Source organism: Garra rufa, chromosome 1 (genome assembly GCF_049309525.1).
Source record: "Garra rufa chromosome 1, GarRuf1.0, whole genome shotgun sequence".
Classification (NCBI taxonomy): Eukaryota; Metazoa; Chordata; class Actinopteri; order Cypriniformes; family Cyprinidae; genus Garra; species Garra rufa.
Genome location: NC_133361.1, coordinates 74,600,302 through 74,627,900, shown reverse-complemented (window position 1 = coordinate 74,627,900; position 27,599 = coordinate 74,600,302). Strand labels below are relative to the sequence as shown.

General features: G+C 41.6%; 1 protein-coding gene and 1 pseudogene across 1 annotated transcript in view; one reads left to right on the top strand and one right to left on the bottom strand.

Annotated features, from left to right (window-relative positions):
* Window positions 1-3,714, bottom strand: part of LOC141319927 (GTPase IMAP family member 9-like) — a 4,271-nt pseudogene extending 557 nt beyond the window's left edge.
* Window positions 3,715-9,005: 5,291 nt separating this feature from the next.
* LOC141319911 (NACHT, LRR and PYD domains-containing protein 12-like) overlaps window positions 9,006-27,599 on the top strand; it is an 812,443-nt gene continuing 793,849 nt past the window's right edge. The window contains exons 1-9 of the mRNA XM_073833280.1: window positions 9,006-9,069; window positions 9,153-9,272; window positions 9,792-9,839; window positions 12,588-14,370; window positions 14,550-14,723; window positions 15,803-15,973; window positions 16,363-16,533; window positions 19,947-20,108; window positions 22,497-22,543. Of these exons, the coding sequence (XP_073689381.1) occupies window positions 9,006-9,069; window positions 9,153-9,272; window positions 9,792-9,839; window positions 12,588-14,370; window positions 14,550-14,723; window positions 15,803-15,973; window positions 16,363-16,533; window positions 19,947-20,108; window positions 22,497-22,543 (2,740 nt within the window). The remainder of the gene's footprint in view (window positions 9,070-9,152; window positions 9,273-9,791; window positions 9,840-12,587; window positions 14,371-14,549; window positions 14,724-15,802; window positions 15,974-16,362; window positions 16,534-19,946; window positions 20,109-22,496; window positions 22,544-27,599) is intronic.

The following is a 27,599-nucleotide window of genomic DNA, read 5'->3' as shown; positions in this document are numbered from 1 at the left end:
CTTTCGGATAGTATTGGATTTGCTGTTAGTCATATCCTCTGGGTCTGAGTGCAGTTGTTGTAGACAGATTAATCCTAATAAACATGCTGCTACAACTGAAACCATTACATTAAATACTTAAAACAGTGTATTTCTATAACTTCAGCAGCGTGCAGATCCTCCTTTATGTCAGGACTGTGGCGAAGGCAGCGCGGACAATCGCCTAGCTCGCTCACATGTTATCATATTTTCTATAGCGGGAAATCATATCGTTTTTATGACATGATATGTCGTTTTAACAAGACAAGATCTCCGTTTCCTATTGTGCTTTGCCAGAAAGTGTCACAAATGAACAGAAACAAAAGTCAGAATTGCGAGATATAAAGTCGCAATTGCGAGAAAAAAAGTCAGAATTCTGACTTTTTTTCTCGCAATTGCGACTTTATATCTCAGAATTCTGACTATATAACTCGCAATTGCGACTTTATATCTCAGAATTCTGACTTTATAACTCGCAATTGCGACTTTATATCTCAGAATTCTGACTTTTTTTCTCGCAATTGCGACTTTATATCTCAGAATTCTGACTTTATAACTCGCAATTGCGACTTTATATCTCAGAATTCTGACTTTTAAACTCGCAATTGCGACTTTATATCTCAGAATTCTGACTTTTTTTCTCGCAATTGCGACTTTATATCTCAGAATTCTGACTTTATAACTCGCAATTGCGACTTTATATCTCAGAATTCTGACTTTATAACTCGCAATTGCGACTTTATATCTCAGAATTCTGACTTTTTTTCTCGCAATTGCGACTTTATATCTCAGAATTCTGACTTTATAACTCGCAATTGCGACTTTATATCTCAGAATTCTGACTTTTAAACTCGCAATTGCGACTTTATATCTCAGAATTCTGACTTTATATCTCGCAATTGCGACTTTATATCTCGCAATTCTGACTTTATAACTCGCAATTCTGAGAAAAAAAGTCAGAATTGCGAGTTTTTATCTCGCAATTCTGAGAAAAAAAGTCGCAATACTTTATTTATTTTTTTTATTCAGTGGCGGAAACGGGCTTCCATAGTATCAAGTGTGCCGCACGAGTCCGAGAAAAAGAAAAGTAAAGCCAAATGTTTTCGGTCGCCCCCTGGTGGCCAGCTGCAGTATAAGTCATAAACCCAGCCCTCTCCATGAAATCTAATCTTGGACATGAGCCAAACTTAATAATCCAATTAAACTTTACACACACACACACACACACACACACACACACATATATATATATATATTACAAAGATGTTTTCCCATCGTGTGATTCATTTTTAAATGCAGATCTGTGAAATATGAGAATGAAACAGCTGCTTTCTGTAAACTCCAGGGCCCGTATCCCTAATGTTTCTGAGAATCCTCTCAGAGAGCTCCTAACTTAACCTAAAAATTTCTTGCCAGGAGTTTTAGCTTAGAAGTGGTTCCAGAACATTTTCAGTGAACTCTGAGCAAGGAATGGATGGAAAATCCTATCTTAGTGAGGAGGTGTGGTTGACCCCGTTGCTAGGTATGAGTCATCATTTCAAAAGCTGTGATTGGTTGATCCTACAAGTTTGATGAAAATGAACTTTTGGTGATAATGAGCAAAGGATTTACCCTCAAATCAATAAACATAATTATACACTCGAATCTTATGCAGACTGTAATTGTAAATAATATTTCACATTCAAGAAAATATCTGGAAAATGAATAGTAAGCTGTAGGGGTTATAGCCTAACATTAGAATCTAAAATATGTGAAAACTTAAGCTCATTACTCCCTGTTCAAATAATGAATCATGTCTTATTTGCTCATATTAATATCCTAGCTGGCATATTTTGTACTTTCACTCCCATATGGACCCCATTGAAAACAAGATGGCCTATCTCAAGGGGCTGTCCTTAATGAAGTAGAAATTGCAACGTTACAACTCAGTGTGGTCTTAGCGAGGGAAACACGGCTCAGCTTTTATCGATGTCTGTGATTGCTGGCTGGTCTATTTATGAAGGCTTGTTAACAAATATCCTACAAACACAGAAAATGGCCATTTTGTGCAGCTGCTTAAGGGAACTCCTAAGCCACTAAAAGTCATCTTCCCTGCTCTTAGCAGATCTCGCCTTAGGAGCCCTTTTAAGCGCTAGGAATCTTGAGGAATAGCTTTTATATTAACTGGGATTTTTGTGTCCCTTTTAGGGGAAATTCTAAGAAAACGTCATGACTCTGAGAATTTTCTTAGAATTTGGCCGCTAGGAGCCACTTTTTGCACAAAAATTCTTTAGGGATACGGGCCCAGCTTTCTAGTGATGTTGAAGACATCGATTGGCTTTTTCAGGTGTGTTTGATTAGGGTTGGAGCTAAACTCTGCCAACAGCTCTCCAGGAGCAGGGTTGGTGACCCCTGTTATATACACATAAATACATACACACATATTTCCATAATGTGAATGTGATGAAGATCTGATGTTGCAGAACTTCTGAAAGATCTTTTTTATTATATTTGGATGAGTACAGGTCTGTTCTGGCCTCTCTGAGCTTTGCTTTATAATATCGCTGGTCCTCGGTCATTGTACACTTGTTCAGTCGTTCCAACTCTTTGATCTGCTTTTTCTTTCTCTTGCTCAGACGCTGTCAGTGTCTCTATTCTCCCCTGCTGTTTCCTCTTCTCTTCAGCAAATCTGGCCTCCAGTTCTCTCTGTAAGTCTCGTAATTTGTTCTCATACAGCTTCTTCAGTTCCTCTGGTTTAGTTTTCAGCATGTTCTCCACATCCTGGTAAGAGTCGCTGGTGTAATATTCAGCTCCATTAGCAGCGACTACAGCGTCTACTTTCAGCAGGAACTCCACAACCTGACTGCGATCCTCCATGTCTTTATTATTGAATATCCTCCTTCACAGCGACTCAGGATTTCTTTCAGAGCCTCGTTGTCTTTAGTGAATTCTTCAATAGGTTTGTTCAGTTGATTCCCATGAGTGAAGAGGATGACTGTGTGTTTATCTGCTTCTTCTCCAAATATGGCTCTGATCTTCTCCACCGAGAGTCTCTCTTCTTCAGTGAACGTGTCCAGTTTAATGACCAGGATGATGGTGAGAGGTGCAGCTGCCGTCATGTTTATACACTTCCTGGTCTTCAGTTTCAGAAGATCCTCCTCTGAAATGTCAGTGTGGGTACCAGCACATGTTGATATACCTGGAAATGAGAAAGCTGATTAAATGACAAAAGAAGCACTTAAATTGAACTCTCACAATCTTTAGCTGTTTTGCGCTATTTTCATGTTCGGGGTCTAAAAACTTCATTGTGCTGATGTCAGAGTGTGTGATGTGGAAATGGACTCTAGACAGAGCCAGTGTTGGAGTTTACTTTGCCCATTTATTCATTAAAAGCTCTCCTGTCCCCATGTTGAGAGAAATTGTGAGTAAGATGTTAATTTAGTTCTGAAGAAACAGATACAGTACTGCTCAAAATGAATAAAAACTGTGAAATTCAATGCAAACCTGCAATAACTAAATGTTAAATAATACAAATGTCCATTATGTATGTTAAGTTTGTGAAGGATGGCCACTGTTAGGAAACCTGTTGATCAGTCTGCATAACGGTGATGTAAAATATGTAGTTTAGGTATGGAAATGACTGATGTTGAGTTTTGATATTTGGGATATGGTCACTGCTCTACTTTGGGGGATTTTTAACCCCCTCAAACCCAACATCCCCCCGTCTACATCCTGCCCCCACTGTCCTCTTAGTTTGAAAACTAAAATATGGTCACCCTACCTGAACAGATGAACAATCTTCTGTAACAAACTGATTGTTGTCCTGTTTTCAGGACAGGAACAGGAAGAGCAGCAGCAGCACAGCTCCACTTCTGATTTGTGATCAACACTCTACTGGTAAGACTATAACACTGCTGACCCCTAGTGGTTAGTACGGTGCCCGCCAGGGGACACCTTCGGTTCACTTATGTTTGTCGTGGCCACGACATATAAACTCGTGGGAACATGATATTATGTTGTGGCCACGAGATATTAATTCGTGGGAACGTCATATTAACTCGTGGGAACGTGATATTATGTCGTGGCCACGAGATCATTTTGTCGAGGTAACGACATCCTTATGTCGTGGCCACGACAAACATAAGTGAACCGAAGGTGTCCCCTGGCGGGCACCGTAGGTTAGGGCTAGTACTGGAAAATACAAATACATCCTATCTCCACAGTATGGATCAAATCAGTTGAATTAATTGAGTTGCTGAATGTTAAAAACCAATGACTTATCCGTCTTTGCTGGACTGCCTTGTGGACATAAAGTGACTGTCAGATATGACAAAACTGAAATAATCAGTTTGTTCTATGATCCAGGTAAAGGTATTTTCATTTGTTTTAAAACTGTGAGGAGTTAGTTAGAATAGCTTCAGGATCCACTATTTGTCACACTGTAAAGAAAAAAAACCCATAAAACATGTTGAAATACATGGCAGCACAGTTTGCCTTTAATGGAAATAATGTTTAAATATCATATTTTTAAAAAGCTGTCAATGACTGGCAGAAGCAGCTGCCAAATAAAGGCTAAATAAAGGGCTTTTGCTTTCGCATAGAAACTAGCAGCTTTTCACTGAATAAATCAACAGCATCAGCTAACCTTCAACATATTTTACACCAAACAATACTTTTGGGTTTAACTTTTTTAGTTTTCCACGGGAAAAAAAAAAGCCATTTTATAAGAGAAGTCAGTGACTTTTTTGCAAGAGGTGTGATTCAGCTTCCAGCACTTCCCAAACGGTGATGGAGTGTCGCACATCTCTGAAATTCAGTGACGTCAAGGCTGTAGTGTGATTGGTTAATAAGGAGTTAGCTGGTATGCTTTCTCCAATAGTAATCAATACAGACCCTCTCATCTCCCCTTAGTAAGACAATCTCTAACAAAGCCTTCTTTCTTGGAGTATACGTTTGGGCGGTGTTATGCAAATATTCCCACAAAGGGTTAGTTGGTTACAGCCTCATTCACTATTCCCTCACTCATTCTTGAGAAGTGGAACACAAAACATTTAGTTTGATCTCAGAACAGTACGTCTGCTGTGCAACTGCCATGGTAACTTCTCAAAACTGTTAAACAATTTGTTGTTTAAACATCTGAACAAATCATTTAAAAATGACCAGAACATGTATGATCTGGATACAAACTAACTGTATGCTGGTATAGATATGTTTTATCCAGTGTTATGTGTTCACTCAGCCCTAACTCTGCTAGAAGTGATGAATATCAAAACAGGAGAAGGCTAAATGTGCTGTACATATAGAATTTATATATTATTAGAAAAACTATTTTACTTTACTATTGTATTTATAAACAGAAACACGTTTTTACATATATATATATATATATATATATATATATATATATATATATATATATATATAAATGATGTCACCACGCTGGGTTAGGGTACACACACACACACACACACACACACACACACACACACGCACACACGCACACACGCACACACACACAGGGCTATATATTATATATCGAGCATAATTCTTGTTTTTCAAAAAATTAAAAAACGAAAAAAGGAACAATTTTCTTGTTTTTTTTTAATTAAATTTACAATACAAGCGATTGAAAGATAGGTTAGGTTAATCGCTGGACATGTTTTGTCCCATGTCTGAAGAATCAGTGCCCTACATGAGTTTACTAATATAGTCCTCCTGACAGAGAGAACGAACACAAATGAATTCAGACGCTGATGAACACCTGCTGTTAACAAGCAGATTCACTGAAGAAAAGAGAAACAGCACAAGACAAACACAGCATGTTGAATTAGCAGACGTTTAGCAACTTCTCCTATTCATTGTATTTTGTTATTGTTTTGCCTGATTATAGTAAACAAAACAAATATTATTTTTATCTTTAAATATAGTCAATAATATCCACACTGTCACGCTGCAGGCAGGAACACACAAACAACGACGTAGTAAAAAACGAACATTTAATAAATCCAATGGGAACAGGCAGACACAGGAACATGGAGAGGAAACATCAGGATAACATTAAAGACCGACAAGAGTACAGGGGAAAACACACACCTTAAATACACAGACTAATTACAAACACAGGTGTCGACGATGAGGGAGAAACCAAAAACACTCAGAACTGCGGGGAAAACTGGGAGAAACCAAATAGAAAGTCCGGGGGTGTGACATTATCTCCCCCTCCCGGAAGGCACGTCCTCGTGCCGACAAACATACAAAAGGAAACAGTACCAAGTCTTTGGAGGGGGCTTAGGTGGAGGACGGACTCCCGGGAGGAGGGAACAAGATGGAGTCCAGGGTGGTGACGGAACAGTCCATGGAGGTGATGACGGAGGGAGGAGCCAAGGAGGTGACAGGAGGGGGCTGGAGCAGGAGGAGCCAGGTGGGACCCAGGCCGCAGCCAAGATGTAAATCCACGGTGGAGCCGATGGAGGGAGGAGCCATGGTGGAGGAGAGGCTGACGACTCCATGGATCCGACCGACGGAGGTGGAGCAGGTGGTGGTGGAGCCCGAGGCGGAGACGGAAAGCCGAAGATCTTGGGTGACACCGCGGATCCGGAGGGCCAAGGCGGAACCCAAGGCTCTGGCAACCAAGGCGGAGATGGAGATCCGGAGATCCGCGGCGGAGCCGGAGCGACAGAGGGCCGAGGCTGTGTCCGCGGGAGGGAGGAGGTCCAATGAGCCGGTGGGACGGAGCGACGAGGCACAGCCGGAGGAGTATAGTCCTGAGGCGAAGGTGGGGCGACGACTGACCAGGGCGGAGCCGGAGGGGCGATGGAGCCCGGTGGAGCTGGTGGATCGACGGGCGACGGCGGAGACGAGGGAGCAGAGAGCCGGGGTGGAGCCGCAGGGTCGGAGGGCCGAGGTGGAGTCCAGGACTCTGAGGCTGGAGGCGATGGTGAGGGATCCTCCAGCCATGACACCGATGGAGACTGGCAGACCTGCGGCGAACCCACCGCACAGATGGTGGGCTGAGGGTGAGCACGGGGACAGACAGTCGACAACGGGAATTCAGGTAGGCTGGGCGGAACCAGTGGAGATTCAGGACTAGGCAGAAGAGGGAGGGTGGGTGGGAAATCCAGGCAGATAGGTATTTCCATGACACGGTCCATTAAGTCCCCAGAGTGCTCTTGCTCACCCCCAGTGGCGGTGCAGTGGACGGGGCTCTCTACAGCCCTCTCTTGCTGTTCGAAGCACTCCACCGGCGCGGATGTAATGGTTGGCTCATGCACCTGATCAGCAATTTTGACCTCTTCGGCACTCCATAATGTTGTCGCTCCGGGCTCGGGCTTTCCGTCTGTGACGGGCTCATAATCCGCGGGTCGGGGTGGCTGGCTGGGCTCTGGGTCCGGAGTGGCACTGACGAGATTCTCCTTGGAGCAGGCGGGGAACTCGGGTCTGTTTCTCGCCAGTGTCCACTCCACAAACGCGGCAAAATCAGCTCGAGGGCCGTCCTCGGACGATGGCGTGTAACAGAGGAAAAAAAAGAAAGGGATTTATTATGAATTGTGCAAAAAATGCTGTTGTAATTGTAAAAGATAAAATCGTTCATTGTTCATTGTTCATTTGTTAATGCACCTTGACAAGAATGTTTTGGAGACACCTACAGGCAGTGGGAGTTAGTGGTCAGCTGCGTCAGCCATTTTCTCTTCAGTTCAAGACGAGCTGTTGAGATGAATGGCAGGTAAAATTGTCTCTCCGGTTAAAATCTCAAACTGCTGAATTATTTATATATATATTTTTTAAGATGAAGTATATTCATCTGGAAATGTATCTAAAACTCTTTTAATTGATATTGGAGCGATATGAAGATCGCAGTTGACGAGTAATTGTTTCATGTTTTTCACATGTGACTGAACACACTATGTGTATATGGAATCGTTTGTATTTCTTTCAATTCAGTGTATTTGTTTTGATTATTCCTATTTGTATGATTTTTCGGCAGTTTTGTTACCGGATGAGTAACGAGTCATGTCTGTCTGGTGTTTTCTCATTTATCTTCAGGTATGGTGTATTATTGTTTGTTTAATTTAATGTTTTTCATGTTCACAAAAGCATAACAAAAAAAGAGACCGAGTTCATAATCACGTCAAAGTCATTTATTGATTGTAAACTCTTCAGTTCAAGACGAGCTGTTGAGATGAATGGCAGTTTTGTTACCGGATGAGTAACGAGTCATGTCTGTCTGGTGTTTTCTCATTTATCTTCAGTAAATACGGTGCATGGTTGAACTCGACAAACTGTCTGCGTGTGATCTTTTTTCGAGTCGAACATGAGAACCAGAGTGGAGGGGTTACAGGCGCTCTGCATGATGCATTTAGGCTCGCGTCATAGAACGCACAGAGCGCGTCGTCCGGGTAGCTGGTGTTATTAGCTACGAGTTGGAACATTAACGTGTATCCCTCGAGCGGTAATTCCCCCTGCTTCAGCCGTAGCAGGATGAATTCTGGTCGGAGGAAGGGATCCATGGGGGAAACACACTACGGAAACAAAAGACTGGAGAAAACGAACGGAAAACAAAACGGAGGTGAACACGCAAAAAAAAAAAAACTGTATCGGTCGGTCTTTCTGTCACGCTGCAGGCAGGAACACACGAACAACGACGTAGTAAAAAACGAACATTTAATAAATCCAATGGGAACAGGCAGACACAGGAACATGGAGAGGAAACATCAGGATAACATTAAAGACCGACAAGAGCACAGGGGAAAACACACACCTTAAATACACAGACTAATTACAAACACAGGTGTCGACGATGAGGGAGAAACCAAAAACACTCAGAACTGCGGGGAAAACTGGGAGAAACCAAATAGAAAGTCCGGGGGTGTGACACACACAGAGACTGCTGTATTTAATTTACTCATTCATTTTCATAGAGTTGCTTATTTATTTCAGTAAAGTGTCTAACAGTGGAGTGATTAAAAAGCTTTTCTTCCTGTCCAACAGCAGCGAGTCGGTGAAGGACGATGGCATCTGTTGAGCAGCATAGTGACACACAAGATGAGCCGGAAGATAAAAAACACAAGGAAGGTAATGAAGAACAGAATATCAGTGATGGTGAAGTTGTCTGTCTTTATGTTGAAATGTAATGAATCTCTCTGTCTGTGTTCCAGTTCAGATGAGCAGCAGTGTTAATATGAATGCTCAGACAGGAGGAAATGTAAATGCTCCTGTAGTCACTGGAAACACCATCACAGGCACAGTGATCTTCAACTACAACACTGCAGGACACGGTACTGTGACTGTAACTGAGACACTGCTTATTAGCCCGCAGTGAAATAATGCTGAGTGATTGTAAACCAGTTCTTATAAAAGTTGACCTAAGAATTAGATTCCTCTTCCTCATCAGTTCAGTAATAAATGTTTCTCAGTCCGTCTCAGTCATCAAGGGTCTGCACAGATGTGTGAAGAACTGTCACATGAACACAATCCTGTCCTAAATCTTCAGTCTTTATTTCTTTCTTACTGTCTTACTCATGTACACAGTTGGAAATATCAAATATGGAATATAACCTTGAACCAAGAAAAGCAATAATGCATCACTTGAAAAATAACTTCTCATAAAAATACACAGGAGGCTGTGTGACATTACTTCTATGGTGACTGAAGGAGAATAATAACAGGGAGATGAATCTCACAGTTCATTTATGGTCATATTGTTCTCACGCAGACATACTACAGTATTTTCATTTGTGTATCTGTGTATTTTGTCACACATTTTTTACTTCTGTCTTTTCTCTCTCTCCACACAGAGCCACAAAAAAGCTCAGAGACAGCAGAGAAAAACACAGAAGAACAAGGTGCAGTCTTATCAGTCGTATTCAAAACTATGTTGTTTTCATCATTTTTTTTTACTGCATAAGTCACAGTTGTGACTGTATTACCAATTCTCTTTAAATCAAGTCATTTCAATTGGTGACCTTCTTTTAAAAGCCTCTCGTTCAGCTGTTTCAGTCATGAAAGTGCAGCTTCTGTGTCTCTGAATGAGCAAACATCACATTCTGCAAAACTGTTCTCCAGGCTTATGACTAAATTTAATAGACAATTAAATCTGACAACTGTCTCATAATTAGTACTTTCTTATGCTCAGATAGCATTAAAAAAGCTTATTTTTCAGCCTAGACCGGTTATTGCACAAACACTGTCCTGAGAGCATCTGTCCAACTAGGAATGGTTTGGTTCTAAGAATGTTCCGTAATGTTTTCAGCAGCAAGTCTTATGTTAGTTCCCATTTATTTAGGAGTATTCTCCTGAAAGGTAGAATAACATTCTCAAAACATTATACAAATGTTTCATGATTTATTTATTAGAACATTATCCACTAACATTTTAATAAAGATTTAAGTGGGAATCTTCCTATTGGACATTGGATGTGAACTGCATTACCAGCTTTACTTATTATAAACCAGATTGACTTTATTTCTGTCATACATTTACACAAGTTTTTTACTGAGGTGAACAGAGGTTTAGATGTTGATGTCTGTTTGAAAGTAATAGTTTGGTTTATTCTCACCATTATGTTGATAAGTGTCTTTGGATGTTTGTTATGGCAAAAACAGTAAGAGAAAATGTGAACAGATGATTTGGTTTGCTTGCTAATGATTAAACTATCAGCATGTAGCGTTCTAATAATCTGTTGTCATCTGGTCTAATCTATGGTGCTGCACTTTATTTGTTATAGCAGTTCAGTGTTTCTGTAAAAAAAATTCTTTGTAACAAACATCAAGAATCAGTATATGAGTCTCAACATTGGTGACTTGCTTCATTCTGCAATGTATTCTGGGTACATCTTACAAAACTCAAGCTCCCAGAATGCACTGCAGCATGAAGCATGTCACCATTGTTGAGATTCATACACCGATTCTTGATGTCTGTGTGTGAAAGCTATCAGGAGTTTGAAGTAGTGATGGGAAGTTCGGATCATTTTACAGACTCGGATCTTTGAGTCTCGTTCAGCAAAATGAACGAATCTTTTTTCGAGTCATTCCGTTCATTTTACCAAAATATAATAAAAAAGCTACGTGTTACTTCCATAACACATGTGCTGCTTATACAAACGTTGATCACACTACAAACAAGACAAAACTATAATGCTATTAGAAACATAAGAGACTAATTCATTTTTTAGCTGGGTCTTCAGTCTATGATTAACTCCCTCACCTCTATCTGTCCGGGTTTGAGTCGTTCGTTCATCACGTGACAGCCCCATACGCTTAACCTATGCTGCTGGAGCCGGAAACAGAATGGATTCGTTCATCTCTCGAGTCTTTCGGGTTTGAGTCGTTCGTTCATCACGTGACAGCCCCATACGCTTAACCTATGCTGCTGGAGCCGGAAACAGAATGGATTCGTTCATCTCTCGAGTCTTTCGGGTCCGAGTCGTTCGTTCATCACGTGACAGCCCCATACGCTTAACCTATGCTGCTGGAGCCGGAAACAGAATTGATTAGTTCATCTCTCGAGTCTTTCGGGTTTGAGTCGTTCGTTCATCACGTGACAGCCCCATACGCTTAACCTATGCTGCTGGAGCCGGAAACAGAATTGATTAGTTCATCTCTCGAGTCTTTCGGGTTTGAGTCGTTCGTTCATAGTTGCGCAATTGCGCATGCGCGACTGAACGAATCACTCCCGAGACGACTCGTTCTTCCCGAGTCACATTAAAGATTCGTTCAAAATGAACGAATCGTTCAAGAACGACACATCACTAGAAAAATTACAGATAGAAATATAGACTATCTGATTAAATCACTGATCACTACATGATATTATTTTTAACAAAGTCCAGAGTCAAAATGCTCAACTCAACCAAATGCTTCTCCCCATGATGTTGAAATCAAACCAAACTATTATTCTCAAACAGACATCAACATCTAAACCTCTGTTGATTTGTAAATATAAGACAGAAATAGTCATTCCAGTTTATAACAAGTGAAGCTGGTAATGCAGATTTTGGAGTTATTTAATGATGTTGGAGCTTGACATCAAACAAAGGTTAGGTTTTTGCTTTCAAACTAAATTTGACATCTGAGCAATGTAAGTCCACATTTTTTGATTTATTAGAATGTTGGAGAATAATGTTCTAATAATGCTATCAATAAACATTTGTAGAATGTTTTAGAGAAAGTTATCCTACCTTTTACCAGAACATTCTGGAAACTTAAATAAAACTTTCAGCTGAAAACATTCCCAGAACATTAAACATTTCTAGCTGGGTCAGGAAGCTGACTGTTTCTATAGCAACCGAAGTTGATAAGTGCAGCTGCAGTGACACGATGACTTTACCAATTAACAACTGGCTCTTTTATTCAGAAGCAGGACTATTCCACCTAATTGTGCATTGCACTTTCTCCCATTCAAGTATTAGATGTGCTGCATCTTTGTAAGTTTAAAGTCTGTGGAGTTACTTTTAAAAGTAGTTAAATTATAGTATGTTGAAGAAATACTGAAGAGATCACAATGTAAAGCCTTATCATGTTTATATAAAAAAGGAAGGAATCTGTTTTTGATTTTTCCCAATGTTTTATTAACTTTATTATCTTTTGTAACAGCAGATTTGAAAAAATTCTTGGAAACTCACAAATCCAACATGAAGGAGAAAGCAGAATGTATTTTTGAGTGCAAGAAAGAAAATGAAGCACATCTCCAGGATGTTTACACAGAACTCTTCATCACAGAGGGAGATATGAAGGAGGTTAATCAGGAACATGAGATTCTGAAGATTGATGATGCTTTTCACAAGAACAAACAAACACAGGACAAACCAATTAAATGCAATGATATATTTAAATTATTTAAGGGAAAAAATGAGAAAAAGATTGTGCTGACCAAAGGAGTCGCTGGCATTGGAAAAACTGTCTCTGTGCACAAGTTCATCCTGGACTGGGCTGAAGGAGAAGCCAATCAGGATATACACTGTGTGTTCCTGCTTCCATTCAGAGAGATTAACTCAATGACCAATGAAGATTTCAGTCTCCATGAGCTTCTGCAGGAATTCTATGCTGAACTGAAGGGCCTGGAGAAAACCAAGTTATATAAGGAATGTAAACTTGCCTTTATATTCGATGGCCTTGATGAGAGTCGCCTGCCTTTGAATTTTAATACTAGAACATCAACAAGGGCCATTGTTGAGAAAAGATCATCTGTAGATGTGCTGTTCACAAGTCTGGTCAAAGGGACTCTGCTTCCATCAGCTCTGGTCTGGGTGACATCACGACCAGCAGCAGCCAATCAGATCCCTCCTGAACATGTAGGTTTGATCACTGAGGTGCGAGGATTCACTGACCAACAGAAGGAGCAGTACTTCAGAAAGAGAATCACAGATAAGACTCTGGCTGACAGAATCGTCAAACACATTAAGACAAATCGTAGTCTCTACATCATGTGCCACATTCCTGTGTTCTGCTGGATCACAGCTACAGTACTTCAGGATATTCTCAAGGACAGTGAAAAGAACATCAGCACAACACTCACTGAAATGTACATCGACTTCCTGCTGATACAGATGAACATGAAGAACCAGAAATATGATGCAAAGACAGAAAGACAACGTACAAAACTCTTACCTTTAAATAGAGAGATAATTTTGAAGCTAGCCAAGCTAGCATTTGAACAGCTGAAGCAGGAACACATTGTGTTCAGTGAGGAAGATCTGGGAAAGTGTGATATTGATGTGAGTAAAGACACTGAGTTCACAGGAATGATCGCTGAGATCTTTAAGAAGGAAAAGGGACTTCATGAGAAGAAGGTCTTCTGCTTTGTGCATCTGAGTGTTCAAGAGTTCCTCGCTGCAGTGCATGTGTTCATCTGTTACCTGAACAAGAACATGCAGGAGCTTCAGTTCTTCTTTGATAATCCAGAAGAAAATATCACATTGCAGGAGTTACTAAAAAAGGTTGTTGATAAAGCCATGAAGAGTCAGAGAGGACATCTGGACCTGTTCCTGCGGTTTCTGATGGGCATTACACTAGAATCTAGTCAAAACCTGCTCAAGGGTCTGATCACAGACACTGAAGACACCACAGAGAGTATCAGACAAACAACTGAATACATTAAACAAGTGCAAAACAAGAATATCTCAGATGAAGCTTCAGTCAACCTATTCTACTGCTTGCTTGAGCTCAAGGATCATTCATTATATGAGGAAATCCAGAGTTACATCAGTTCAGATGCACATCCAGGAAGAGAGCTCTCATCTTCAATGTGCACATTGCTGACCTATGTACTGCTGATGTCAGAGAAGGTGCTGGATGACTTCAACCCAAAGAGATTCACATCATCATCTTGGAAATACAAGAGACTTATTCCAGCTGTGAGAAGCTGCAAAAAAGCCCTGTGAGTAATTTTTACTGACTGCTGTTTGATCAAATATTTTATTCTACATCGTTAAACAATTAAATGTTGAAATATTATTTAAAATATCTTCTTGTCCTGATAGTGAAGTATAAAATATGTTGCAAAAACACTGAACATCAGAAAATAATCAAAATCAATCAAACCTTCTGTCCTTTCAGATTCAACGGCTGTGGTCTTGATGAAACATGCTGTGAAACTATATCTTCAGCTCTCCAATCATCAGACTCCCATCTGACAGAGCTGGACCTGGGCAGCAATCACCTGCAGGATTCAGGAGTGAAGATGATTTATGATGGACTGAAGAGTTCACACTGTCAGCTGAACATACTGAGGTTTGACATTCACTAAATCACTAGGTTACAATATGTGGATGAATTGCCAATTCACAATTACAGATAGCCAATTTTCCCATTTATATTTTAGAATAAATGTATCAGTGATGTTTTTCCAAGGGAACAAGGCAGGGAATGTCTACTCAAAAAAACCTAATGTGAAATCCATCTGTTTCCACATCGAAGCAATTTAAATTTTCAGTTGGTTTTATTAAATGCTTTAGCATATTTTAAGATTAGTAAATATCGATCCAAAATAATAAAGGAGGAATACAAAAACAATTCTGACAATATATACACATTCATACACACTGTCACACTGAAAAATAAACAAATCACAACATAAATTATACACATGAGTTAATTAAGGAATAATAGACTCTGGGCTGCTTTAAATTATTAGAAAAATAATGCACACCTGAGGTGGTGATGACGCGATTTACAGTTGTGCATTATTAATAATTGAATAAATGACTTTGCCCGCAGTCAATTATTCCGCTTACACTACAGTAACCACACATCAAGACATTGATCAGATGATATATTTCAAGGCATTCATCCAGTTTTTGTCTTATTGTGAGTAAGATTAATTTCTAAACTTTTTTTACTGATAATATAATTAGAGTAGCGTTAACAATATTATCATGCATATGTTTCCAATGTTTGCGTCTGTAAGGGGAGAAAAAGTGGGAAAAAATAGAGTATGTGCTTTCCATACATCATAAAATGCCATTTTGTTGCAAAAATGTATATGTTGTTTTATCAAGTCAAGTTGTCAACTTTATAGCACTTTATACAATATTGTGTCAAAGCAGCTTTACTACAGGAAAATAGTTTGTTATTGTCCCCTTGCTTTATTGATGAAGTCATTTTCTAGCTAAAGTCTTTTAAAATAATTGAAATAATTTGGTGAAGTGATACGGTCATTTAATGCAGTAAAGATCTGCCTGGAACTACTTTCATCATGTGGTTTTCCTGAAAGAAAATGTTGATTATGCTGTACTTAGGCCAAATATAAAGGCCGGAATACAAACCAGATGAACACATTAATATGGCCGTTTGTTTTGTTTTCCACTCAGGCTATATGGCTGTAAAATTACAGCTCAGTCCTGTGAGAGTTTGTCAACAGCTCTACAATCCTCAAACTCTGTCCTGAGAGAGCTGGACCTGAGTAACAATGACCTGAAAGATACAGGAGTGAAACTGCTTTCTGATGGACTAAAGAGAAACTCTAAGCTGGAGATACTGAGGTTTGAGTTCAAACGCTTTAATTTATTTTTTCCCCCAACATTAAATTAATCATAAAAATCACATTGCCAAGACTTATTTTGTGTTTAATTACTGTTTTTACTCATTCAGACTTTCCATAGGTAATCTCACTGCCCAGTCCTGTGAGAGTTTGACATCAGTTTTACAATGCTCAAACTCTGGTCTGAAAGAGCTGGACCTGAGTAACAATGACCTGAAGGATATAGGAGTGATGCTGCTTTCTGATGGACTGAAGAGAAACTCTAAGCTGGAGATACTGAGGTTTGAGTTCAAACGCTTTCATTGATTTTTTTTTTCACCATTAAATTAATCATAAAAATCACATTGCCAAGACTTATATTGTGTGCAATTACTGTTTTTACTCATTCAGACTTTCCATATGTAATCTCACTGCCCAGTCCTGTGAGAGTTTGTCATCAGTTTTACGATCCTCAAACTCTGGTCTGAAAGAGCTGGACCTGAGTAACAATGACCTGAAGGATCATGGAGTGATGCTGCTTTCTGATGGACTGAAGAGAAACTGTAAGCTGGAGATACTGAGGTTTGAGTTCAAACGCTTTCATTTTTTTTTTCACCATTAAATTAATCATAAAAATCACATTGCCAAGACTTATATTGTGTGCAATTACTGTTTTTACTCATTCAGACTTTCCATATGTAATCTCACTGCCCAGTCCTGTGAGAGTTTGTCATTAGTTTTACGATCCTCAAACTCTGGTCTGAAAGAGCTGGACCTGAGTAACAATGACCTGAAGGATCATGGAGTGAAACTGCTTTCTGATGGACTGAAGAGAAACTCTAAGCTGGAGATACTGAGGTAAACTGTTTTCCATAAAATAATTAACAACATGCTACCACATTTTGTTTGAGAGTGAAGCATGACACTGAATTCATTAACACCCAAGAAAATGATGTCTCAGAGAGACTCAGTTTGAAGTAAATGCTACTTCAAGTCAAGTCAAGTCACCTTTATTTATATAGAGCTTGTAACAATACAGATTGTGTCAAAGCAACTGCACAGTATTTAAACACAACAATAGTGTGTAAGTTACTCATTATTGTAGATAATCAATTTTCAGTTAAAGGCAGTTCATCAATGAATTCAGTGATATCATCGTCAGTTCAGTTCAAATAGTATACGATATCGCTGGAAAATGGAAAAACTACACAAACTCCATTTAATACAAGTTTTATGAGTTTAAATCAACATGGATATACATTTGAAAATATAAAACGCACCAAACATATTTCCAAATCTGTAATGAGAATTGCTATGAATCTATTGAAGTAACAAGAACAAGAAGCTATTACATTTAGATAATAAAATATTAAGACAGACATCCTTATTAGTATTGTAATTTTACTGTGAATGTAAATTTGTAATGCATCTGAACTATTTGCAAACAGTATTTTTATTTTGATATGTCCATATTCGCTCTTAATTGCCTAATCTGCTGCCTAAAAATGAATCTATGTAAATTTGAGTAGTTACGTGAGATATTCTACTGGTATCGCTACAGGAACGTCCTTTCACAATTTTGTATCACTCCGTGTGTTCTAGCCGGGTCTGTTTTTTTTTTTTTTCAGAGTTTCATGGCGGACTGCAAAACATTTGTGTGTAATTTTAATTTACTTGTGCGTAATTTAAAACTATTGTATGTAATTATGTTTTTTTGTCAGAATTAGATTCCAAAATCTACGGCCGCGACAGTTTACAGATAAGAGATTTTCTGTGTTTGTTAGAATGCAACTCCAAAATTTACGACTGTGACAGTTCACAGACATAACACTTGTTTTCACAACACCCGTGTTACACGCACGACATGCGAATTATTTTGTTTTTTAAATGAAATGTTACTTTAAAAAAGGAACTAAAAGTAATATGCTAAACTAAAGGTAATATGTTCTCTGCAAAATAAAGCAAAACACATAATATAATGTTTAAAATATAACACAATATCAACTTCTTATTTACTTAACTGTTGTATGAAATCATATATCACAAACTCAGCAGCCCACATTATTGCCAGAATCCCCTCCTCTCACCACATCACCCGTGTTTTGCAGCAGCTACACTGGCTTCCTGTTAAGTTTCAGATTGACTTCACAAGATTCTCTTGCTAACTTTTAAAGCTATTCATAATCTGGCTCCTTTGTACCTATCTGATCTTCTCCACATCCATACTCCTTCTCGTTCTCTTCAATCTGCTTCCTCTCTTCATCTTACTGTCCCTTGTGCTTGAGTTTGCTGACGGAGAGTCTAAAGGATTGGTTAATCCCTCTTGTAGGTTTTTCAAGAACCATCCACTCGGCTATGCAATTAGTTTGCAAGGCACCAGCTGAGCCCTGTGGCATTCTACTACTTCTGTTCAGGGCAAGAGTGCTGCCGTCCTTGGGTGGAAAGTTGTAACTCTTCTTTTGAAGGGTGCGATAGAGCCAGTCCCCTCAGCTGGAATGGAGCAGGGGTTCTACAGCCCCTATTTCATTATTATCAGAAAGGATGGTGGACTCAGACCAATCTTGGTTTTAAAAAAAACTAAAAAAATAAACTTTTTGAATCGGGTCCTGTTCAAGCTGCCGTTTAAAACACTACACATTTAACAACAAGAGGTTGGTGGCAATAGACCGGAAAGACGTGTACTACGTGTCCCAATCCTTTCAAAGTGCAGTTAGTTCCTACGGTTGCCTTCAAGGAATGAGCCTATTTATTAATTATTTTATAATCACGACACGTATGCAACACGTTAACATTCCATTAGCCAGTTAACTTTCCACTCGCACTCCATTCACACTTTTAAACTCTTATTTACTATCTTTAGCATTGCGTTAGCCGGTTACCTTGTCATCTGCGTTCCATTCACGTTTTTTTCTCTCGTGTTTAATATCGTTAGGACTCCTTTAGCCAGTTCCGTTACGTTTTTTCAGGAATTCGAACAACATCAGTTGGTAAGTTGGAATCTTTCCACAATCACGGTGAGTAATGGCTTCTTCTCCTACAATTGTTGTCTACACTGCTTGCCACATGTATAGCTTATCTATCTCTACAATCGGACATTGGTACAAACTGCTGGTTTCGTCTGGCCAGAGGAGAACTGGTCCACCGACTGAGCCTGGTTTCTCCCAAGGTTTTTTCTCAATTTCTGTCACCTGTGGAGTTTTGGTTCCTTGCCGCTGTCGCCTCTGGCTTGCTTAGTTGGGGACACTTTCCAGCGATATCGTATACTCTTTGAACTGAACTGACAATGATATCACTGAATTCATTGATGAACTGCCTTTAACTGAAAATTGATTATCTTCAATAATGCGTTACTTACACACTTGTTGTGTTTAAATACTGTGCAGTTGCTTTGACACAATCTGTATTGTTACAAGCGCTATATAAATAAAGGTGACTTGACTTGACTATGCAAAATCTGCACACCCCATTTCATTGGCCTTTTCTCAAGATATTAGAGGTGTTTGGGCTCCCAAGAGTGACTCCTAGTGTCATAACAGAGATATTTTTGAGACTTTTGAGAATGTCTGAGATTTTTAATTTTGTTGCCACGTTTCAAAAACATATTTGCGGAGACTGAGACGGCTGAAAGCGCACCCTGTTTATTTTCATTATTTTACAAAAGCACAGTGATTTGTTGATTTGCTGAGCATACACAAATAAAAGTAATTCAAATAATAAATTGCACTTAAATATACAATAAAAAATTAGCTAATCAGGAAAAAATGCAAGTGATTCTCCCAGCGCCATCACTGACCCCAGGAAGTCAACCCTGGGTGTCTAGTTAAAATACATTGTGCTTGTTCCTAAGTACATTTGTACTTTAATGGAATATAACTGTTTCTGATTATGCTACTTTTGTGACTGAAACTACAGAAAACAGCTGAAATGACTGTGTCTTAGTGATGTCTGACAGCCAAACTAATGTAACGTGGACCTGTTTCTATGTGTGTCTGTAGGTTGTCTGGCTGTATGGTGACAAAGGAAGGCTGTGATTGTTTGTCTTCAGTTCTGGGTTCAAACCCCTCACACCTGAGAGAGCTGGATCTGAGCTACAACCACCCAGGAGATTCAGGAAAGAGGCTGCTCTCTGAAAAATGCAAAAATCTGGACAAACTCAAGTATGTTGAGCAGCAACGTTTTTTTAGATTTCAGTGTCTCTATGTACATAGAAGTCTAAGGGTTTCTAGAGGACACAACAATATAACAGATTTAAAGAGCACTAGTCTGAGCCAAATAAACAAAAATATCTTAGATAGTTTCAGTGTAAGATACATTGATCTCCACTGTCCTCTCTCATTAAATGCATATAACACGCATAAAATAAATAAGAAGCAACTATGTTGATTTTATTTAGTTAAATGACAACACACAATCAAACTACTTCCTACTTGTTTTTTAAATTTTGAAAAAAAGTAAACAACTCTCCCACTGCTTTGTGTCATGTCAAAATGAAACATGAAATAGCTTGAAAACGTGATGACTGTGTCCGTTTTTAGTGATGTAACAGGGACTCGACGACAGCGTTGAAGATCCAAACGCAAACTTTATTAAACAGATCGTTGTCAAAACAGACAAGGTTAAACACCAGCAAACAGGAACAAACAGGGTTCTCCAAAAAAGTAATCCAATAATACAGGCGAGGGTCAAAATCCAAGTGGGCAGTCCATAGTAACATGCAATAAAACAATGAAACCAGACAAGACCATAACTATGACTATAACTATGGAACAAAACAAAACAGAACATGGCAATGGCAATAGGGAAAAACGCTTGGAGTCTGCAACAGCAAAACAATAATTTGCGATGTCCTGTTTGGCATGGCCTTATATGGCTGCCAAACAGGAAATAACCAAAGAAGCAGAGGGAGCAGTAACAGTCTGTGTAGAGCAAGGGCTCCCTCTGCTGGCCTGGCATTGCAGACCTGGATCATGGAGCAGAGGTGGGCCTGGACCGTGGAGCAATGGCAGTCAGTGAAACAGTGGAAGCCATGGCGGAGCAGGCACAGCAGGAAGCGTTGGCATTGCAGGCAGAGCAGGAGGCCATGGCGGATCAGGGAGCGTCGGCTCTGCGTGGCTTGCCTATAATCCAACAAAACTCACGGGGGAACTTGTGGGCTGGAAGGGCTGGATTTGTCCATGGCCAAATTTTAACCCCAGTCCAGCCCTGCACTCCAGCAAGGATATAGCCAGTGTTAGGGTCATTACTCAAAAAAGATTACTTCTTATTTCTCTACTACTTGCTTATTTATCAAACGGGTGCTTTCTCTTCATCCTCTGCAAATGAAGCTATAGTAGGTAGTTTGATAGAAAGTCGTTTGAATAAATAAACATTTGCGATTGACAACGCGATTGACAATGTTGCGATAACAATACTTATAGGCAGCAACTAATGATCATATCGTCCGCTCCAAGAAACACATGTTAATGCTCAGTAGTACACATTTATGGTTCTTTAATGTATTTGCATTGTAATAAAATGCATTTATTTTCAATGGGCAAATATGCAGCCAAAACAGGTAGCCTAGTGCATTCCAAATTTTTCAACATTAACATTTTAATATAACATAGTCACTATGGCCTTTAGAAATGTTTTTTGGGGAGGTGGGGTAATGCACAATATGCCCCTGTGGAGCGGCCTAAGCTTTTGTCCTCAATGGCATTTTTTTCCTTACATTACTTTTACTTTTTTACTTTAAGTAGTTTTGAAACCAGTACTTTAATACTTTTACTTGAGTAAAAAGCTTGAGTTGATACTTCAACTTCTACAAAAGTCTTTTTAAATCTTAGTATCTATACTTCTACTTGAGTAATGAATGTGAATACTTTTGACACCACTGAATCCGATAGATAAGACCCCAGCATCCACCTGAGCAAATATCATAATTACATCATCAGGCAGCATTACAGCTTGTTAATGCATGTTCATGCAATGATGAGATGGACATAGTTAGCCAATGCATGCCATTTTACTTTCTCATGTAGATTAAGTTATCAGGGTTACAGTGCACAAACTCCTGGGTGGACTGACTTGAATAAACAAATAAGCAGAATATAAATGTTCTTTCTTCATTTCCTGAACTATCTCAAAAGTTTGTTTCATAGCAAAAACAGACAACTCCACATCTTATGTTTCAGAGTTAAACAAAAACACGTGTTTAATCTTCATAATCTCCTCAGATGACAATGTAGACGACCAACAATCGTTTGTTGTGATCATGGGCTGTATGTTCTTTTTTGTTTTGTTTTTTAAGACCGTATGGTTGTGATAACACGCAATACAGAGATCAGCTTTTCCCTCACCATTGTAACATGCTGCTTTAGCAAGGTTCTGTGAAAAACATTTCAGCTTATTTTCCTTTTGCATGTTGCTAAGCTCTAGAATATTGCTAGAATTTTTAATTCATGGTTTAACATGTTGTTTTATCTTGATTATATTGTTTTTATAATCATTGGAAGCCAAGATCATAACTGAATTAATAATAATATGACTCTGTGTGTGTTTTATAGTGTGGATCATGGAGGAGAATCCAGAATTACAGCAGGACTACACAAATGTATGTACTCTCTCTCTCTCTCTCTCTCTCTCTCTCTCTCTTTCTCTCGCTCTCTCACACACTCACTCTCTCTCTCTCACACACACACACACACACACACACACACACACACACACACTCTCTCACTCTCACTTTTGACTCTGCTTCAGAAGGACTGTAGTGACTGATCAAACCAGTAGTAAAACAGGTGGTATATGAGCTGAGAAATCAAATTTCCTTGACCTTTTGACATAAGAGGTCACTGTACTTTTAAGAAATGAAATGTTCTCAAAACACAGAGTCTAAAAGCAGCTTATATTGAAGGCAAGCTGCTAAAACGAGCTGCTTTATCTTTAATAAAGTTCCTGACCGCATCTGTAAGAATCTGGTCGTTTGTTCGCTTCATTTTATCACATATTTGTTTTAAACAAGACACAGTTTGATGCAGGATTTTCAGAGAGAATGAAACTAAAAGACGATGCTGTGTGACTTATTTGATCAGACAGTAATGGTGCATGATGTGACTGGGACTTAAAAGTCATTAAATGGCATCAAAATAGCATCATTTATTTCTATAGGCATACTTTATAGTGCCTTCATAATTATTAATACCTTTTTTGATTTGCTGTAGGAAATATAGTATGTACATTAGTGTGATACACATGTGGAACCAGTTTCATAATCGATGTTTAGACAGCGGCAGACTGAAACATGGACGAGTAAAACTAGAGCAGAGAATAGACATATCGTAAATCAGAAAGAAATTGTGTATTGCAGTTGAGCAATTTCAGCAAGAATGATTTTATTACATTTGTTGTAATGACGATAGGTAATGAGGTAATGAGGTTAGAGGTCAGGGTCAGCCGATATGTGCTGACGATTTTTTTGGCTGATTTTTAGGGCCGATATCTTGAAGTTCTTCCCTTTATTTGCATGCTAAAATGTCACACTAATAATAAGTGGATGCCCATCATTTCTAAACTTAACATCAAGAACAATGAACACAAAGAACCATCTTTCGGATCTTGATTTTGTGCACTGCACAGTATTATAATAAAAGATTTAACCAACGTTAACCAAACAAATCGAACTGACCAAGTATTAAAGGTCCCACTTCACATTAGGTGACCTTAACAACTATGTACTTACATTTAATTTAATAATTTGGTACAGTGTACTTATTGTGTACATGTTTTTACATTTTATTTCTATATTTTTAAAAACCTATATGTAATTACATTTGTAATTAATTTCTGTATTTACCACTGTTGAACCAACCCTTACACCCTAACCCACCCTCAAACCTATCCATACCACCAAACCTGCCCCTAACCTTACCCATATCCCACCTTAATAGAAGCAAAAGTGTTTTGCAATGCAATATGACCACATTAAGTACATTGTTCTTTAAGTACATAATAATTAAGGCCACCTAATTGTCACGGTTGAGTAAGGGAGATCTGGGTCCAAATGCAGGGAAGGATTTTAATGAAACAAAACACAATAAAACAGAACAAACAAAGCAAACAAAAAGGCCAACACGGCACAACTTAAACATAAACTCAAATACTAAATAACAAAACCAGGATACAGGAACGTAGAGCAGACGGAGAGTTGACAGAAGACATAAGACAATGCAGACCTGAAAACGGAATGAAGTGTGAGTGTTCTTATACAGAGTCCAGATAGTGAACAGCTGTGTGTGAATCAGTGGTAATGACAAAACAGACGTGATGAATCAGAGTGCAGTGCAAACAGCGACCTCAGGTGGCTGAGGGAAAACCCACAGCCCCGATCATGACAGTACCCCCTCTCTAGGGAACGGCTACCAGACGTTCCCAAAACAAAATTTCTGGAGGGAGGAGGAACGGTGGAAGGTGCATAAGGGGGAGGGATGGCGGGCCAGGCCCGTGCAGCGGAGGGACGTGAGCGGACACCGCCGCCAGAGGAACGTGAGCTGGCCTCGCCGCCAGTGGAACGTGAGCTGGCCTAGCTGCCAGAGGAACGTCAGCGGACGCCGCCAGAGGAACGTCAGCGGTCACCGCCGCGTCCGGAACAGAGAGAGCGGTCACTGCTGCGTCCGGAACAGAGAGAGCGGTCACCGCCGCGTCAGGAGTAGAGAGAGCGGTCACCGCCGCGTCCGGAGCAGACAGAGCGGTCACCGCCGCGTCCGGAACAGAGAGAGCGGTCAACGCCGCGTCCGGAACAGAGAGAGCGGTCACCGCCGCGTCCGGAACAGAGAGAGCGGTCAACGCCGCGTCAGGAGCAGAGAGAGCGGTCACTGCTGCGTCCGGAACAGAGAGAGCGGTCACCGCCGCGTCAGGAGTAGAGAGAGCGGTCACCGCCGCGTCCGGAGCAGACAGAGCGGTCACCGCCGCGTCCGGAACAGAGAGAGCGGTCAACGCCGCGTCAGGAGCAGAGAGAGCGGTCACCGCCGCGTCCGGAGCAGAGAGAGCGGTCACCGCCGTGTCCGGAGCAGAGAGAGCGGTCACCGCCGCGTCAGGAGCAGAGAGAGAGCGGTCACCGCCGCGTCAGGAGCAGAGAGAGCGGTCACTGCCGCGGCCGTAGCAGAGAGCGCGGTCACCGCCGCGTCCGGAACAGAGCGCGGTCACCGCCGCGTCCGGAACAGATAGTGCGGTCACCGCCGCGTCCGGCACAGAGAGAGCGGTCACCGCCGCGTCCGGCACAGAGAGAGCGGTCACCGCCGCGTCAGGAGCAGAGAGAGCGGTCAACGCCGCGTCAGGAGCAGAGAGCGCGGTCAACGCCGCGTCCGGAACAGAGAGAGCGGTCAACGCCGCGTCAGGAGCAGAGAGAGCGGTCACCGCCGCGTCAGGAGCAGAGAGAGCGGTCAACGCCGCGTCAGGAGCAGAGAGAGCGGTCACCGCCGTGTCCGGAGCAGAGAGAGCGGTCACTGCCGCGTCAGGAGCAGAGAGAGAGCGGTCACCGCCGCGTCAGGAGCAGAGAGAGCGGTCAACGCCGCGTCAGGAGCAGAGAGCGCGGTCAACGCCGCGTCCGGAACAGAGAGAGCGGTCAACGCCGCGTCAGGAGCAGAGAGAGCGGTCACCGCCGCGTCAGGAGCAGAGAGAGCGGTCAACGCCGCGTCAGGAGCAGAGAGAGCGGTCACCGCCGCGTCCGGAGCAGAGAGAGCGGTCACCGCCGTGTCCGGAGCAGAGAGAGCGGTCACCGCCGCGTCAGGAGCAGAGAGAGAGCGGTCACCGCCGCGTCAGGAGCAGAGAGAGCGGTCACTGCCGCGGCCGTAGCAGAGAGCGCGGTCACCGCCGCGTCCGGAACAGAGCGCGGTCACCGCCGCGTCCGGAACAGATAGTGCGGTCACCGCCGCGTCCGGCACAGAGAGAGCGGTCACCGCCGCGTCCGGCACAGAGAGAGCGGTCACCGCCGCGTCAGGAGCAGAGAGAGCGGTCAACGCCGCGTCAGGAGCAGAGAGCGCGGTCAACGCCGCGTCCGGAACAGAGAGCGCGGTCACCGCCGCGTCCGGCACAGAGAGAGCGGTCACCGCCGCGTCCGGCACAGAGAGAGCGGTCACCGCCGCGTCAGGAGCAGAGAGAGCGGTCACCACCGCGTCCGGAACAGAGAGAGCGGTCAACGCCGCGTCAGGAGCAGAGAGAGCGGTCACCGCCGCGTCCGGAGCAGAGAGAGCGGTCACCGCCGCGTCCGGAGCAGAGAGAGCGGTCACCGCCGCGTCCGGAACAGAGAGAGCGGTCACCGCCGCGTCCGGAACAGAGAGCACGGTCGTCTCCACCCCCACCGCAAAGCAGGGGCGCTTCCGCATAGCCTCGGCGATACCAGCATCCACCGCCAGGCAGGCGTAGATGTACTCGAACCTTGCGGCCGACGCCGCCTCGAAAGACATCCCCTCTGTCTTGGGAGCAGAGGGAATGGTCGCCGCCCCCAAGCGGGGGAATGCCGCCTCAAAAAAAAAATTCCTCCCCGCTGGACCCATTTGTGAGGTCTGCATTCTGTCACGGTTGAGTAAGGGAGATCTGGGTCCAAATGCAGGGAAGGATTTTAATGAAACAAAACACAATAAAACAGAACAAACAAAGCAAACAAAAAGGCCAACACGGCACAACTTAAACATAAACTCAAATACTAAATAACAAAACCAGAGCCAGGATACAGGAACGTAGAGCAGACGGAGAGTTGACAGAAGACATAAGACAATGCAGACCTGAAAACGGAATGAAGTGTGAGTGTTCTTATACAGAGTCCAGATAGTGAACAGCTGTGTGTGAATCAGTGGTAATGACAAAACAGACGTGATGAATCAGAGTGCAGTGCAAACAGCGACCTCAGGTGGCTGAGGGAAAACCCACAGCCCCGATCATGACACTAATATAACGTGTGACCGTATTAAATATATAAAACAGATAATATAAGTAAGGGATAATCAACGGTTTTCCGACCGCCCTCCGCGAAGTGCATTTTAAATCCTTTAACGCACGGCAAGCCGTTGATTATCCCGCTTATTCCATGGTTATAGACTAATTAAAACTAGGATTGATATTTGCAGCGCAAAATTTGACTGAATGGATAAAAAAGACGGCTGTGCAAACAATGATTAATTCAAAAACAGCAGCTTTGCTGAGGAATATAATGTAGCGATCTAGTATCTAGGATATTTTAATTGCAGGCAAACGCTGACAAGAAGTTTATTTATGTGTATCTCTCTCTCTCTCTCTCTCTCTCTCTCTCTCTCTCACTTCCGGTGCGGGTGTTGAGTGTGAGCGGACTGAGTGGTGTGAGTACGGGCGCTGAGTGTGAGTGAATACTGTTTTCTTTTTCTACCTCTTGCTTTGGTGTTTTTGTTTTCTCTCTTGATATCTCCTTTTGACGTGTTGGGCCGTGTGCTGCCGCTCACTGTGCGAGCAGTATGACGGCCCCGCGGTCACAGAGTTTAAGTAATCTCACGCGACGCCACGGTGTGAAAGTGGCGTCTGCGGTGAGCGTGGAGGATTGTTGTTTGGCGATAGGCGAGGTTGTAGGGCACGAACATGTCATGTCGGCCTCTAGAATGAATAGTGCCACAGTTGTTTTTCTTAGTTCGGTGGAGAAGGCA